Raw genomic sequence first — 17,449 nt, 5'->3', positions numbered from 1 at the left:
GCTCGATGATTTTTCTTGATTCCCTTACCAGCAATGCGTCTGCATAGGCTGATAGCAGTGAGTTTCGGCCGCAGGCACCTTTACGTTTTGGTGACAGTTCATTCCCACAGCTTAAGTTTGGTGCAAATCTTGTAACATACGATGCACTATCCCTACGTTTCTGTTAATCTCTAACTTGGACATGCTTTTCAAATTCAAGAGAGTAAAAACTGTCGCTCGTTTCTTTGGCAAAATATCTTTTCTCTTATCCATTGCTCCAAAACCATAGTTCAGAACAATTCCAACAGTCCTCTTCAAGCAAACAAAAAATCACACTTGAACCACCATACATATATAAAAAATATTCCATGAACCAGTAGTTATGTTCCTGCAAGTCTTTTTCCTATCAAGAAAGGCTTTTAACTGAACATTATCAGCAATTTTATCTCCGAAGACGAGTTTACTTGCCCCCTGGGCTTTTCCTCCATTCAAATATTCTAGTCTCGAAACCACGTGTCCTCATGTTGTGTCAGATTAAATGATCAATTATTACTTAAGAATTCGTACACAACTTATAAATGTTCATCAGTACTAACATTGTCATGTGGTGTCTCACAAATGACTAGCTCTCATCAAGAAATTTAGGAAATATAATAAATCCACAAATTTATATGAATTTTAAAAAATTGGTAATAATTTTCCACGTCTGTAATGGATATCTAAATGGTAACAAGGACCCATTACAAACAGAGCTGAGAAACGGGGTCTCCATTATAAGTAGGCTTGGATAATAGGGACCTCATTCAAGTGAGACAGAAATAGAGCGCTATTATTTGTTTCATAAAAGCCTAGTACATAACAATACAAAACACCATTGTTGTATCTACGTTTTATCTTATTTGCTACTTCTTATTTGGAAATTGCATTATAATAAGTTTTTTCTTTGTTTTTTTTTTTTTTGAGGGGGGGGCGACTGGAGCTCTAAGCTATAGCTTCTTTAGCTTATACGTAAATCCGGCACTGATCTGAGTAAATGAAGTCTAAATATACATTTTAAAAAGGGCGAAAATAAAAAATATACCGTAAATACTGTATATATTGGGCCTTATGCAGAGTCGTTTTGACGTCTGATTAGCGCCATACTACGGGGTTGACTAACGGATGGTTATCAAAATTGTATTCATAGACTCTGATTAGGACGTAATATTGGACGAAGTTAATCTTATGTGACTAATTAATCTAGATCAGAAACTAATCTTTTACCCGCGGTTTAGCGTGCGGTACATTTCGTATTTCGTAATTCATGTATTTTCATTTTTACAGACTATGCATGCGCTCGTCTACTTTTCCGTAGTTGGCACATTTATTTTACTCACAACTCACATTACTATAAGTTAATTATACCCAAATCATCATTTTAGTTTTACTCAAAGTAGACCCTGAATACCAAAAACTGCACCTTCCTTAGTAAAGAGTTAGTATTCTTACTAACTAGACTGTGACTAACCTTCGATTAACGAATTTTCTCTGAATACCGCCCATTATGTCTGTATGATTAGAATATTTGGGCGGTATTCAGAGAAAATTCGTTAATCGAAGATTAGTCACAGTCTAGTTAGTAAGAATACTAACTCTTTACTAAGGAAGGTGCACTTTTTGGTATTCAGAGTCCACTTTGAGTAAAAATAAATTATGATTTGAGTATGATTAACTTAAAGAACCCCAATATATCGGTGAGTAAATAAATGTGGCAACTACGGAAAAGTAGATGAGCGCATGCGTAGTCTGTAAAAATGAAAATACATGAATTACGAAATACGAAATGTTGTGTGATTCACGAGTTAGACCTGGTGGCGATCGGTACCTGTCCTCGAATAATCTTCGAATTCTCCTATTACACCGACTTTCCGTTTGTTACTTGTGCTGTGATTAGTGTTTGTGTTATTTTCACTGTGTGTCGTGTTTAGTGATACTATATTTGCCTCCTTGGGGGCAATTATTCAACATGGCCGCCCAATCGGGTGGAAAGCCATTGATTTCACCATCTGGCTCTCAGCCTGACCCCTTGATACTGGATTTACCTATATCAGAATTGCAGCAGCCTCCAAGTCCGGCTATGGAAGTCACCATTACCACTGATCCATCCTCTTCTCCTGTGGCTGCTCTGCCTTACATTACCTACAAATCTCATCATCTGGCTCCTTATGTAGTGCACATCACTGCAAAAGATTATTCCAAGCCTGTGGGTAAAACTCATCCCATGGCTTTAGGAGGTGCTCTCTTTAAATCCAAAGTGACAGGAATCACCAGTTTTGACATCATCGGGCGCAATTTAATAAAGGCAACCTGTGACAGTGCTACCCACGCTAATGCTTTGCTTAACAATGATATTCTCAAACAACAATGTTGGACGGCGTATATACCTAACTATGCAGTTACTACCATGGGTGTTATTAAAGGAGTGCCTGTCGACGTTTCGATGGAAGATCTACTCGCTGATATACAGTGTGCTGGAACTCCTGTTGTACATGCACGGAGAATAGAACGTATGGCCCGCAATCCGATCACTACAGTAGTACAAGGATCAGATGCTTCTAACATACCTACTGACCCGCCGGTACAGCCGACTCGTCTTCCCACCGGTACATCGTCCTCACTTTTGACAGCCAAATACTTCCAATCGAGTGTAAGTTATATTTTTGCCGTTTCAGTTACACCTTATGTACCGTTAGCAAAAGTATGCCGCAAATGTTACCGATACGGGCACATCGCCAAAACTTGCAAATCAGCCGCCAGATGTCGTCAGTGTGGTCAGGGCCATACCTCTGATCAATGCTCTAACCCTACGATCTGCCTTCATTGTGGTGCATCCCACGTGGCTGATGATCCTACTTGTGCAGAACGCCAACACCAACAAAAACTACAAGAAATTATGGTTAAATCCAAGTTATCTTACAATGAAGCACGAAAATTACACCCAAGGCAAGCCACCTACGCTCGAACGGTACAGGCTTCACCTCGTTCCGATACCACATCTAGTTTAGCTACTCGTTCTACTGGAACAATTCCCGGTGCAGAGCGCCCATCACCTACATCGTCGAGACGCCCTGCTCGATCCATGACTACTTCCAGTATACCAGCGGATCGTGACGCACAGCTTGGTTCGTTGCAAGAACCTTCTTCCTCCAAGAGGCGCAAAGGTCTATTCTCTTCGGGGACTTCTCCCTTATCTGCCTCTTCAACTACCCCACCAGCTTCTTCTACTCGTGCACGCAGAGAACCGTTACGAGATGTAGTGCGCCAATTTCATTCTGAACCTAAAATACCAGATTGCACACTTAAGGACACTTCTACCACTGTTCTCAAAAATCAATACAAAGCCATTCGAACTGTGTTGTTTCAACAACTAGTGAGTACCAGTCTTCTTAATGATAGTGACCTGGAACCTGCGCTTACCACAATTTCACACATCCTAGGATGGCGGGAACAAGTGTAATTACCATGTTACAGTGGAACATTCATCAAGCACAGGGCAAGCAAATGGCTTTACAACGACTGTGTGCTATTTTTCAACCAACCATACTCCTACTTCAAGAGGTCTGGTCGTTTCATCATTTTCGACTACGCATCCCAGGTTATCGCCTAATACAGGAAGACCGACTGGATCAATACGGCGGTATCGCTCTGGGGATTCGACGTGGATTTCCATATACTCTCCTCACTGGGATACCACCTTTATCGTCTAACCATACGCAACTACAAGGTATATGTTTAGGAGATATAAATTTCATCAATGTTTATTCACCTCCGGAATACCCTATTCCTACCGTTTACTGGAACCGTTTGTTTCACCAATTCCCACTCTCCACTGTCATCGGAGGAGATCCTAACACGAAGAGCCCTCTGTGGGGCAATGCAGTTACCAACACGGCTGGTACGGACCTGCTTACGGCTCTCCGCCAATGTACTTATCTATTAGCAAATGACGGTACTCCTACTAGGCTGCCATCTCTTCAGGCCAGACCCAGTACTCCTGACATCACCATTCTTAGTCCAGAGTTGTCAACTGGAGTACCTGCGAAGTCGATCCCGAGAAACTTACCTTAGATGTCAGGAAACCCATGCCAAATTTTGACGAACACCAGCTTCCAAGAAAAAGGCTCACTGGATACAGTTTTGCCGTACTCTAACTCTCTCCACCACACCTCGACGTTTATGGAACTATATCAAGGGTACATTCAGAGGTCTCCACCAACGGTACTTAATGAAGAATGGCTTACTTCGTTTCATGCGATGGTCACTCCGGCCACTCCATTACCGGCTCGGCAAAACCTGCAGCACTGCTTGGCCCCTTCTGATAAGGATCCTCCTTTACTTCCGATTACAGCCACAGAGATTCAACGAGTGCTTCAGAGTTCTCCTTCTACCTCACCTGGTGTTGATGGAATCAAGTTTCGTCACCTTCAACTGCTTCCTGCCAGCGGTTTCAACTACCTGCTGCAACTGTACAACAGCGTACTTCAAACTTCACACGTACCGCAGTCCTGGAAATACCACCTTGTTGTACCAGTTCCGAAACCTAATGTGCCCTCTGGGACCCTAGCAGCTACCGACCGATTACATTATTGCCCTGCATCTCTAAAATTTTTGAGAAGATTCTCCTACAACGTCTTATGTGGTGGGCAGAGTATTACGATATATTTCCCCCAACCCTCGACGGGTTCCGCCGATCTCGCAGCAAACACGACGCTCTTACTAGTCTCGTCACCGACATATGAAGTACTTTTCAACGGAGGGAATATCTTACGGCAGTTCATGTTAACCTCGCACGAGCGTACGATAGTGTACCCTTGGATGTGCTCATCCAAGGGTTATTTTCACTTAAGATTCCAGCTGGATACCTCCGCTTCATCCATAATTGGCTCATACACCGTCAAGTGTCAGTGCGTGTTGGTCACCGTTATACAGACCCGAGGATAGTAACTCAAGGGTTGCCACAGGGTTCTCCTCTTTGCCCGCTTCTATTTAATCTATTCACCATCTCGCTTCATAGGCAGCTTCGAGCGTTGGTCAGAGTAAATCAGTTCGCCGATGATTTCTTGTTATATATTCCAACCTCCACAGTGATCCATGGTGCCAATAAACTTCGACCAGCCAAAGACAACCTACAACACTGGTGCAGAGATCATGGCCTTAGTGTAAACTGGCGTAAGAGTTAGTACATCATCTTCACCCGGAAAAGGCGCACAATCGCTCCGCCACTAATACTTCAAGATGCCCAACTCTCGCCTGTTCCTCATCTCCATTACCTCGGAGTGACATTGGATTCTCGACTCTTTTGGAAAGCACATCTCGACACACTTAACACCAAAGTACAACCCGTTCTTAACCTTATCAGCGGACTCAGTGCCAAGAGATGGGGATTGGATATTAGACCACAGTTATGTATATTTCGCCAGTGTTTGGAATCAAGGCTTCTATATGGCTGCCCAGCTCTTTCTCCACTACCTCGGCGTCTCAGTGAACTGTGTGTTCGATTACAAGTGCAAGGACTCCGTTCAATACTTCGGCAACCTCGAAACTCACCCAACAGGGCATTTCTGGAAGAAGCAGGTATCATTCCATACAATATCCAAGCTTTTCATGTAGCTAAACTTTTCATCTTGAACCGTATGGCAATTACAACGTCACCCAGCATCCGCAAAACACAACTCCTATATGCTACTAACCGAAGCAAAACCCTACCCTATCATCGCCAGCTGCCTATGTATGTATGCTATTCGTGTAAAACAATGGCTGAATTTTATCTACCGCACGCCTAAACTCCCATCCTACCAATCCTCATACACCACGCACATCACTTCTACGCAAGTAGAATTTCCATCTCTTTCGCCCCACTGGCTAAATAACGCTCCCCGCTCTCTAACATCCCATTTATGGGAAGACTATATTAACCAACACCATGCAGACGCTTTACTAATTTATACGGATGCTTCTAAACAGGTCAAGGCTGGACAATCGAAGTTGGGCATTGGCGTATTTATACCGCATTACAATTGGCGCTTTCATCAGGCATTGCCTGCCCACACATCAATCAACATGGCCGAAGCGTTCGCTATTCGAGCCGCATTGCAACGTGTGTTATGTCTCCAACCACCTGTTAGCTGTATTTGTAGTGACAGTAAGGGTGTTCTTCGTCGTCTTCTTCTCACAGCCCAACCAGCTCATTCCAACTGGATTCTGTTCAATATTCTACAACAGGTATGTCAAATACAAAGCAAAGGACTACAGGTAACTTTCATACATTTACCAGCTCATAAAATGATACCAGGTAATGAAGAGGCCGACCAATTTGGTAAACAAGAAGCTTTATTAGCGCCTGTAACGGTGAAGTTACCGGCTACATCATTTATCCCAACACTTGGAGAACAACAGCAGAGCGAATGGCGGAACTATCAACATCAAGCTCGAGGTGGACCACGTAAATATTACTGGCGAATAGAAACTAATCTTACCACGCGTTCTTTTATCTATCACCCTAAATGGACTCATGCTCATCATGTGTTGTTCACCAGACTTCGACTCAACACCGCACAGACTCCAGTGCAAAAATATCGTCAGGGACTACGGGATAATCCACTCTGCTACTGCCAGGAAGATCTAGGTACCTTGAATCATCTAATCTATGCCTGTACATACACCCAGCATTACCGACCAGTGTTTCTTTCTTCCTTGCACTCTTTACTTGGTTATGGTCCCATGCTGGTGTGCACCATTCTATCTATCAACAATTCCACAGTGATTTATCATCTCCTTCAGCTTCTTCTTCTTAATAACCTTGATCTGTAATCACTGATAGCAGCCCCCATTATCTTTATCTACGCTACATGACTTCCTAAACTAAGCTAACCTTCTATGTAATTTACCCCGTGCACTTACCTTTCTTACTACACCCCATGTTATCGGTGCTGGAACATAGGAGGGGGAGCGTCTCCTCCCCCCCAGAAGTGGAAGTGGAAGAGGAAATGTTGTGTCGCACGCTAAACCGTGGGTAAAAGATTAGTCTCTCCTCTAGATTAATTAGTCACTTGTGATTAACTTAGTCCCATATTACGTCTTAATCAGAATCTCTGAATACAATTTTGATAACCATCCGTTAGTCAGCCTCGTAGTATGGTGTTAATCAGACGTCAAAACGACTCTGCATAAGGACCTTTGAGTCCTCATTCTGCATAAAAGCCTTTGAGTGTGAAGTAGTACAAGACATCAAAGATGTGGAAAGGAAGAAGGCCAAAAGACACGACGACATACCACAGATTTGCTCAAGGAATAAGGAAATAATGAATGAAAGTACTGACTTCACTTTTCAACAAGATCTACCTGAGTGGAGAATGGCCAAAGGATTTCCTTGATGTTACAATGGTTGCATTATCCAAGAAAAAGCAAGTCAAGAAGTGCAGTGATCACAGAGCCATTAACCTTAATTTCCACACTAGAAAAAAAAAGATTATTGTACATATATTGAACAAGCGAATAGAAATTGTGTTAGAAGAGATGTTGAAGATTAATCAATTTTGATTCCGAAAAGGAAAAGGCAGCATAGATGCTATTGAGTTGATGAGAATTATTAAAACGGGTTCTTGACGTAAAGAAACAGTTGTGTTTGTGCTTCATCGAGTGACTAAAAGCTTTCGACTGGGTCAATGGGACCAACAGTTTTCACGTTGCATTATACTCCTAAACTTTTGGGAAACATGATACGGAATTAATCCCCAGGGGCAGGATTCCTTACCAGTCTTCGATAAATTTCTTGTGCAGCAACGCAATGGGAAAGTTGTAATATATATATATTGCTTTCTTGTTTATCGCAGACGAAATTGCAAATTATGGCTAGCGCTGAAATAAACATTCCATACTAGCCCTCGCTACATCCTGGGTAGACCATTGCAAGAAAGAAGAAGAAAAAAAAAGAATGGGATTCTTGCAAACTTTGCGTTTCGCAATCGGTTTATATATGGACTTGGCAACAACGTGAATGTGGAACAGTGAAGCCATATCTAGCATCTTAGTACTAGATCTAGCATAATTCACAGCACAGCATTCAGCATATTGACTTTAGCATCTTGGCCAAATCTATTATAATTTCATTCTTCCCTCTGATGAGCAGAAAAAGAACAAAAATTTTGATGGTTCAAGGACCGTCGGGAATTATTCTTCTTAGTTGAAGCGATGGTTGGAACAATGAGACCTGTCAGTATTTCCGCGGTTGTAATTTGTTGTTGAATTCAGAGAAATGTTCAAAAATAGCAAAACATGACTCTACAAAACATTTACTTACCCATAGTTTTATTACTATAAACTAAAACCTGAATGTTTGGTTATCTGGAAAGTTTCTGTCCCTTTCAATTTACAACTTGAGAGCGGAGGGATATGAACGTCAGGGGACAGCTAGTAATACACTAAAAGAAATGATTCAGGCCTGTGTCGGAAGTGGCATGTTGTGTATATATTTCTTAAAGTGTTATCCATTCATAAAAAATAAATTCGACCTTCCTCCCCTATAATGTGCCATTTGCCAATTTATTTGATTATCATTCCTGACAGCGTCATATTAGCTTGGTACGTGAATACAGTTGAAACTCTTCATTAAAATAATGAAGATAAGTACGGGCGGGTCTTTAAAATTAGTTAGGGTAATAGTATATAACGGGACCTCATCATCTTCTGTGCGCGTGGATACTTCCTACTGTTGCACTACGTATAAAAATGATTTTATTACATTTACAAGTGGTAATAGAACACGCAAGAAACCCAGATCATGTTGTATTCACACTCCAACATGAAGTGTGAATACACCGTGATCTGCGTTTCTTATGTGTTCCATTACCACTTTTACATCAAATAAAATCATTTTTATACGTAGTGCAACAGTAAGAAGCATCCACGTGCACGTGACATGCGTTAGTTAGAAAGATAATTTGAAAATCTGGCATAATTTACAAAATCTAGCGTAATTCAGACCCGTATTTGGCATCATCGCGAGTCTCAAGTGTGGCAACCCTGATGTGGAACATACGTTCTGCTCATTGCAATTGCAGACGAGTAGAGTAGCGTAGCGAGCAGCTGTTAGTTGTATTCAATAAGCTTGGCACTAGAAGCTAAGGCGTAGATTTTTACTGACGTAAGGCTGGTTGATTTTATATATCATAACTTCAGTCAAAATGGGTGTAGTTGGTTCTCCTAAGGCGGAAGTAGACGAAAGGAGTTACATTTTGGATGGACAGAAACAGGTGGGAGCTGATCAACAGGTAAAGTAACCCAGGATCGCAAGTGCCCAAGTAAAGTAAACAAACTTATATGCACACAGTATATAGCACTGCTTTTGTTATAAATTAAAGATCTTGGTGCTAAGTAGGTGAAAAATTTATTAGTGATACTATAAATCCAGGTAGGAAGTAGGAGCCAATGATGTCATTTCCATGCATACTACTTCATACCTCAAGCTGAAAGCATATAAAGTAGCATTAATAATATATGATCACCATTTGCGCGCAGGTTTACTTTTGCGCACCACCCGAAATATTTGTTTAAAAAATATAATTCTTTTAACTAATATCCTTCTTATTGTCCCCTAAAAGATTCGAGGTAGGCGATATGAAAATATCTAATTTGACGTATATAAAATTTAAGGGTGATATCAGAAGTATTTGTTGATAAATTGCAATTCTTTTACGATTTGCGTATAAATACGACTTCCGAATGTATGGAATAAAAAACTACAGTGAAAAAAGAAATCCAGCCAGTGCTATGTGGCCACAAAAAAACGAATGCTATGTAACCGAGTCAGGGCATGGCGAAGCTGATGGACTCGTGCGATAATACAAAAAGGTGCATTCGAAGGGGGCAGACTCGTCAGCGATGATGGGTATACGTATAAATGAGTAGTGGGAAGGAGGGGTTAAGTTCCAAAGTTGGACGTCCATTTCCAGCAAACTTTTGAGAATTTACAGGGAATATATAGATAATTTGATCGTTTGTGCGTTTGGTAATATATAAGGGTCTTGAAAAATCTGTTTGTTATATATAAGCGGCTATATATAAACATGGGACTATACGGCAAGCGGGGGGAACTACTTGGCGCAAGGTAACCGAACAGTTGCATTGTGGGGAAGTAGCAAGCATTTTTGTTATCAACTTGCCGGATGTACAAGGACTGTGAACTAACGGTTTTAACATTTGTGGTGTAATACGTTGATAACGAGCAAGATCTTTTAAAGTTTGTAAAGAGCACAGATTAATGAACCGGTGAATGTTCCGTTAAGGGAGTCCAGTAACTTTTTCCACACGCTATTTGCAATTTCTCCACTTCTTTCCATTGATTTTCGTTTGATTACACAATATAACGATATATTAGGTTAGGTTTTTTTGGAACATGGACCAATGAACCTAATAACAAATTGCAGAAAATGTAGAAAAAAGATGACAGCGAAAAAACGTGGTGAAAGCGGACGTCCAACTTAGGAAAAAATGCCGAAAGAAGTGAGTTTTGACAATGATACGAGTTTCAATAGCAGTTATCATGGCTTCATACGAGTAACGCTCCACTTGTAAATTACAGCACCTATACACTGCGCAAAACTACTGCCGGTGGAAAGAGCGTTTAATACGGTCGATCTTTCATGCGCACTCACTTATTTTATCCGTTGTAAAGCACTTGTAATGATTTACTACTAGTAACCCTACGCTTCTGTCACCTAAAATATAGCTGTATTACTTTGTATTTAATTTTGTCACCTGCAGATTTTTTTTTTTTTTTTTTTTTTTTTTTTTTAAGTATGTCTTTTCATTCAAAGTTTTCAATTTTACCTGCAAATCTTCCAAATGTGGTCCTGCAAAACTACACCACAATTTGTGGTAATTGTTCAGAACACTGGTGCAAAACTTACTACATTCATATCCTCGTAATATTTATCGGTACCGTATTAATGTCACAGTTTATTCATTAATCATGTCTGTAATATTTTGCAATGTTGGTGAAGATCCTATCTATATGTAATGTGTATTATCTGTACCTTATGTAAGAATAGTAATGGGTCATTTCACGTCAATTAAACACAATTTCAGAGGAAATTCGCACTTGACATCTCAGATTCTAAAAATATTTGGTACAGTTGTTGGCTTCATAGACCTATGGAAAAGTATTAAATTTTACGTCTCTTGCTCCATTGGTTCTTAAGTTATTTAACTTTGAAATTTGAAAATTTCGAGAAAATTGGACACTTTTTGAAATCTTTAATGAATTGCAGATCAGCAATCAATTAAGATATAGACATGAGAGTGGTATCGTTTAAAAGCTCTTTCAATGAGCTTTCATATGAGATGCTACTTGGTAGGGGTTATTTTGAAAAAAAATAATCCATTTTTTAAAATTTTTCCAAATTATAGTTTTCAAAAAGTGAATTTTAAGATTTTGAAAAAATTCTCAAAATAAGTTCATAATGTCTCCTTACATCACCCAAAGTTTTGTTCTGGGATCTCCACGGGATTAGGAGTTATAATGCGTAACTCTCACACATATTCAGGAAAAATGCGAAATATGTGCATATTGCTTTTTAACAAAAAATAGTATAATATTTACACTTTTATAACTTACTCATCAAATTTACTATTGATCATCAAGTTAGAAGAAAGGTACCTATTCTCTTCTTCAAACCACGGGCGGCGATTAGGGGGGTAAGAGGGGGCAGTTGTCCCCTACTTTCTGAAGTGATCTCTTAATGCATATAGTTTTATTTGGGAATGTAAAGTTTTTGTATCTATTACTAGCTGAGCCTGAGCTCTCTACACAGCGCATCATTCATATATGAGCATGAATCTCCTTGTTATTCCTCACATCTGTACATGTTCCTTTGCAGACACAAGTGAAGGACGTCTTGTTAAAAATCGGCAAGAGATACCGTAAAGGGGAGACTTTTTTCGATTACTTTTTAAATATCTCGCGCCGCTTGCAAGATTTGAGCCTATTCCTGTTGAAGTTTTTAATTCATGTATGATCAGTGTTTTCTTTCTTTTTCCATACAGTATGTAATAAGCAAATACATAAACTAACTAACTGACTCTATGGTCTATGGAACCCGGAGGTTCAATGCCGCGCTCACAAAAGCTCTCCACTGACTTCTATCCTTAGCCAATTGGATCCAGTTTCTACTTGTATTCTTATTTCTCCGAGATCCATCTTAATATTGTCCTCTCATCTGCGTCAAGGTCTTCCTAATGGTCGTTTTCCGACTGGTCTCCGAGTTAAGATTTTGTAAGCGTTTATTCTTTCTTTCATCCTGGCTGCACGATCTGCCCACGTGAGCCTCTTAGATTTGATGACCCTAACAAAGTTGGGTAAACCGTATAAATTATGTAGTTCCTCGTTATGTAGATTCCGCCATTCCCTATTCCCGTTTCTCTTGAGTCCTAATATTCGTCTCAGGATCTTGTTTTCAAATACTTTCAATCTATGTTCTTCCTTCCGAGTAAGTGACCATGTTTCGCAACCATACAAAACAACAGGCATGATTATCGTTTTATATATTTTAAAATAAGCTCATACATTACACATACAATCAATTATAATGTCGGTGATATTTAGTGTTCATTGGGCAAAACACTCCAAACAATAAAGATTCAACGTGGTCTAGAGAAATGGTTATCCTTCGTTTTTCATTATAATTTAGCCATGAAACAAACGCCTGAGAAATATGCAACCCCTATATACAATTATGTGGTGTTGGAATATATAATAGATTATGATTTAGTTTTTTTTTTAAATTTTGATACTTCCAGTGCACCCGTGAAAATGTAATAAAGAAATAATAGCCATGTTTTTTAAATATTGAGGTAGAACTGGACAATCTACGCAAAATTTGCAATCCATCAGTGGAAACGTCATCTTTCTAGAACCTGTAGTTTCCAAGATCTCACTGTCGAAAGGATATGCCACAAAAGTATAGTTTAAAAAACTGCAGAGATTACAGCACAATTCATTTACTTTTATTTTGGAGAAGGCTTATTAAAATGCAAAGGCTTTGAACAATAGTTTAAAAGGATAAACATAATTGAAAAGATCTTTTTAAGAAATTTATTTAAAGTACTCATCAGGGTTGGCAAAAACCATGGTTTTTATTTAAAAAAAAAAAAACGGTTTTTTGGTTTAAACCATATTTTTTTGGTTTACACCAGGTTTTTATGGTTTAAACAATTTGCTCTATATATTCATATCATATATGGACAGAAATAAGTTTGTTTCGCCTTGATGTTATTATGCAACAACCGGGTTATGCTGGAAGGGGTCACATAAGCTTAAAGCGGAATAAAAACTGTTTCATCCTAGAGAAATTGTCCTCCATTTGAACTCGGAACCAGGACTAAGTGGCCACAAATGCGATACGTCTGCCGACTCACGAAGGAATCCTGATAAAAAAAAATACGTTGTACTGATCTTTACATGCTTCTTAATATAAATGTCAAGAGTCATTTCAGAAGGACAAAAAGATAAACAGTTGCACAAGTGAAACCATTACACAGAATTACATATGAACAATTTCAAAGTACTACAGAGTACAGAAGAACTAATTTAGTTCAAGTTAGTTAACAACGACTTTTATTGGTCCAAATTAAAGAAATACACCGACTTAATCTGCATATCAATAAGAAAAGTGAATAAAGATACGAATTATTTGAGTCCACTTTGGCTCAGACTCATTTATACATAACGACGTCGGGATGTGGCGCCCCCATCGCCCAGTTCTTCGGAACTGCAATCAGCCACTGGTCCTCCAGGTTGGGGGTTGTGCCGGGCCGATCACCCGGCATTTAAAACCTGCGATCGAGTGTCGTTAAAAAAATATAAGCCTCGGATATGGACTGCTCTTTCTAGAAGACAACCTTGCTGTGGACTGGTTTTGCTTTTGGATTTTCTTGGATGACGCTGGACCCGGGGCCGTGGAACGGAGGAGTGCAGCGCATGCGCACCCAGCAGGACCGGAAGGAGTGATGCCCTGAAAGGGAATGCTGGGAGTCTGCGGTGCGGGAATCTCCAATGAACCATTGGTCCCTCCCCTTACACGGTGGGACGTGGGTCCTCTCAAAAGTACCAATCAGTCGGCGGTGCAAGTGGCTCTGCCTCCTTGTCCTTTTGACTTGGTGTCACAGCTTAGCTTGCTGACAAGGGTCATGCAGGTAGGACCTGCCAGCCTCGTTGGCCGCTTCGAACCACGACGGGGAAGCTGAGGGGATTTTGGGCTTTCTTCAGTTATGGCTTCGTATCAACCACCCACCCAGGATAGAGAGAGAGAGGAAAAGCTTGGTCTTGCACCAAGATATTTAATTATCAAAGACAGATCAACTGACACAGTTGGAGCCTTAAGTAAATTGTCACCCTTTATAGTTCATCGTCAGCTTCATCATATAGCCACAGGAACGTTTCCTCCTGGACATATTCGTAAATTACGGAATGGGACGCTACTTGTTCAAACGACATCAGAAAAACAATCTCAATTACTTTTAGCTAGTACTCAGCTAGGGCCTGTTCCTATTCTGGTTGAGCCTCATCGGCAGTTAAATACTAGCAAAGGAGTCATCAAATGCTTCGATTTGAGAGAGTTACCAGAGGCGGAAATATGTGCCGAACTTACGGATAGCCATGTGACAGACGTCCATCGAATTACTACGAAGAGAAATGGTACAGTACAGCGCACAGATTCCTATATCATAACTTTTGCTCTACCTGACCTTCCAACGCATTTGAACGTTGCTTACCACCGTTTGAAGGTCCGCCCGTACATACCACTACCTTACGGTGCTTTAACTGCCAACATTTTGGCCACTCAGCCCCTTCTTGTCATGCCTCTGCCATCTGTGGCAATTGTAGTTCCGCAGCTCATGGTCCGGCCCCATCGAAGTGCGCTAATTGTAAAGGTGGCCACCCAGCTTGGTCACGTGACTGTCCTAATTTTATGGCTGAGAAGAAGATCCGTGAACTAATGGTAATCGAGAAGATCTCCGCAGCTGAGGCTAAACGAAGGCTACAGCCAAAAGTTACCTTCGGCACCAGTTTCTCTTCCCTTCTAAAGACCAGCAGATCACAAGGTACTCAGACAGTCAATTCTGCTACCCAGACTGACGTTGAGGTTCCCAGTGCGCCAGTCTCTTCCAAGGCGTTCCGTACCACTGCTTCTTCTGTGAACCCAGGACTATCCCGCACGAAGCACCGATCATCATCCGCTTCGCAGCCTAAGCTTCCATTGAATGATCATTCGCCTCCACGAATCGTTAAGCCAATTCCTGCTTCTCAGCCTCCTGCCGCTCCGGCAGCTGGCTCTATCTCGTCTGCCCCTAATATCGGCGTCGGGATGTGGCGCCCCCATCGCCCAGTTCTTCGGAACTGCAATCAGCCACTGGTCCTCCAGGTTGGGGGTTGTGCCGGGCCGAGCACCCGGCATTTAAAACCTGCGATCGAGCGTCGTTAAAAATATAAGCCTCGGATATGGACTGCTCTTTGTAGAAGACAACCTTGCTATGGACTGGTTTTGATTTTCTTGGATGACGCTGGACCCGGGGCCGTGGGACGGAGGAGTGCAGCGCATGCGCACCCAGCAGGACCGGAAGGAGTGATGCCCTGAAAGGGAATGCTGGGAGTCTGCGGTGCGGGAATCTCCAATGAACCATTGGTTCCTCCCCTTACACGGTGGGACGTGGGTCCTCTCAAAAGTACCAATCAGTCGCGGTGCAAGTGGCTCTGCCTCCTTGTCATTTTGACTTGGTGTCACAGCTTAGCTTGCTGACAAGGGTCATGCAGGTAGGACCTGCCAGCCTCTTTGGCCGCTTCGAACCATGACGGGGAAGCTGAGAGGATTTTGGGCTTTCTTAAGTTATGGCTACGCATCAACCACCCACCCAGGATAGAGAGAGAGAGGAAAAGCTTGGTCTTGCACCAAGATATTTAATTATTAAAGACATCAACTGACACTGTTGGAGCATTAAGTAAATTGTCGCCATTTATAGTTCATCGTCAACTTCATCACATTGCCACAGGAACGTTTCCTCCTGGACATATTCGTAAATTACGGAATGGGACGCTCCTTGTACAAACGACAACAGACAAACAATCACAATTACTTCTAGCTAGTACGCAGTTAGGACCTGTTCCTATTCTGGTTGAGCCTCATCGGCAGTTAAACACTAGCAAAGGAGTCATCACATGCTTCGATTTGAGAGAGTTACCAGAGGCGGAAATATGTGCCGAACTTACGGATAGCCATGTGACAGACGTCCATCGAATTACTACGAAGAGAAATGGTACAGTACAGCCCACGGATTCCTATATCATTACTTTCGCTCTACCTGACCTTCCAACGCATTTGAACGTTGCTTACCACCGTTTGAAGGTCCGCCCGTATATACCACTACCCTTACGGTGCTTTAATTGCCAACATTTTGGCCACTCAGCCCCTTCTTGTCATGCCTCTGCCATCTGTGGCAATTGTAGTTCTGCAGCTCATGGTCCGGCCCCATCGAAGTGCACTAATTGTAAAGGTGACCACCCAGCTTGGTCACGTGACTGTCCTAATTTTATGGCTGAGAAGAAGATCCGTGAATTGATGGTAATCGAGAAGATCTCTGCCGCTGAGGCTAAACGAAGGCTACAGCCAAAAGTCAACTTCGGCACCAGTTTCTCTTCCCTTCTAAAGACCAGCAGATCACAAGGTACTCAGACAGTCAATTCTGCTACCCAAACTAACGTTGAGGTTCCCAGTTCGCCAGTCTCTTCCAAGGCGTCCCGTACCACTGCTTCTTCTGTGAACCCAGGACTATCCCGCACGAAGCACCGATCATCATCCGCTTCGCAGCCTAAGCTTCCATTGAATGATCATTCGCCTCCACGAATCGTTAAGCCAATTCCTGCTTCTCAGCCTGCTGCCGCTCCGGCAGCTGGCTCTTTCTCGTCTGCCCCTAATCACTCCATAACCCAGTTTTTGAAGCAGTCAAACAGCCAGCCTCCTACCAAACCCCTCACTAAGAAGGAACGGAAAAAACAGCTCCAGGCTCAAAATTTCAAGACTGCCTCTCCCTCCTCCACAGCTTCTACCAAGGCATCGAAGAAATCTTCACGCACCCAGTCTTCTAGCCCACCTGGGGCGAAGAAACAGAAGCATACGTCACGTAGTCCACCTAGTGATGACGAGTCTCTTATGAATGATATGGTGGAGGAGCAGCTCGATAATTTTACCCTTGTGGAAGGCCATGAAAAAAGCAAACGCAGTACCTCGCTTCTTGTTCTCGATGCTCGTTTAACATGTCTCTTCTTCAATGGAATTTAAATGGCTATTCCACTCACTACGAGGAATTTAAGCAGTTATTGACATTGTTTCATCCTACCATATTCTGTCTTCAGGAAACGCATTTTACCTCTACTAGCAAC

The 17,449-nt window shown here is 41.7% G+C and overlaps 1 protein-coding gene across 2 annotated transcripts in view; it reads left to right on the top strand.

Annotated features, from left to right (window-relative positions):
- The first annotated feature begins 9,048 nt into the window (after nucleotides 1–9,048).
- Nucleotides 9,049–17,449, top strand: part of LOC145671879 (putative sodium-coupled neutral amino acid transporter 11) — a 67,189-nt gene continuing 58,788 nt past the window's right edge. Inside the window, exon 1 of one of the 2 annotated variants that reach the window (XM_081741108.1) lies at nucleotides 9,049–9,269. In XM_081741108.1, the coding sequence (XP_081597234.1) occupies nucleotides 9,201–9,269 (69 nt within the window). In that variant the 5' untranslated portion in view covers nucleotides 9,049–9,200. Of the gene's footprint in view, nucleotides 9,288–17,449 lie in introns of both variants that reach the window. The other variant, XM_081741107.1, reaches the window with a different exon arrangement.

Source organism: Thermobia domestica, chromosome 15 (genome assembly GCF_964235325.1).
Source record: "Thermobia domestica chromosome 15, izTheDome1.hap1.1, whole genome shotgun sequence".
Classification (NCBI taxonomy): Eukaryota; Metazoa; Arthropoda; class Insecta; order Zygentoma; family Lepismatidae; genus Thermobia; species Thermobia domestica.
This window is presented reverse-complemented; position numbering and strand designations above follow the sequence as displayed.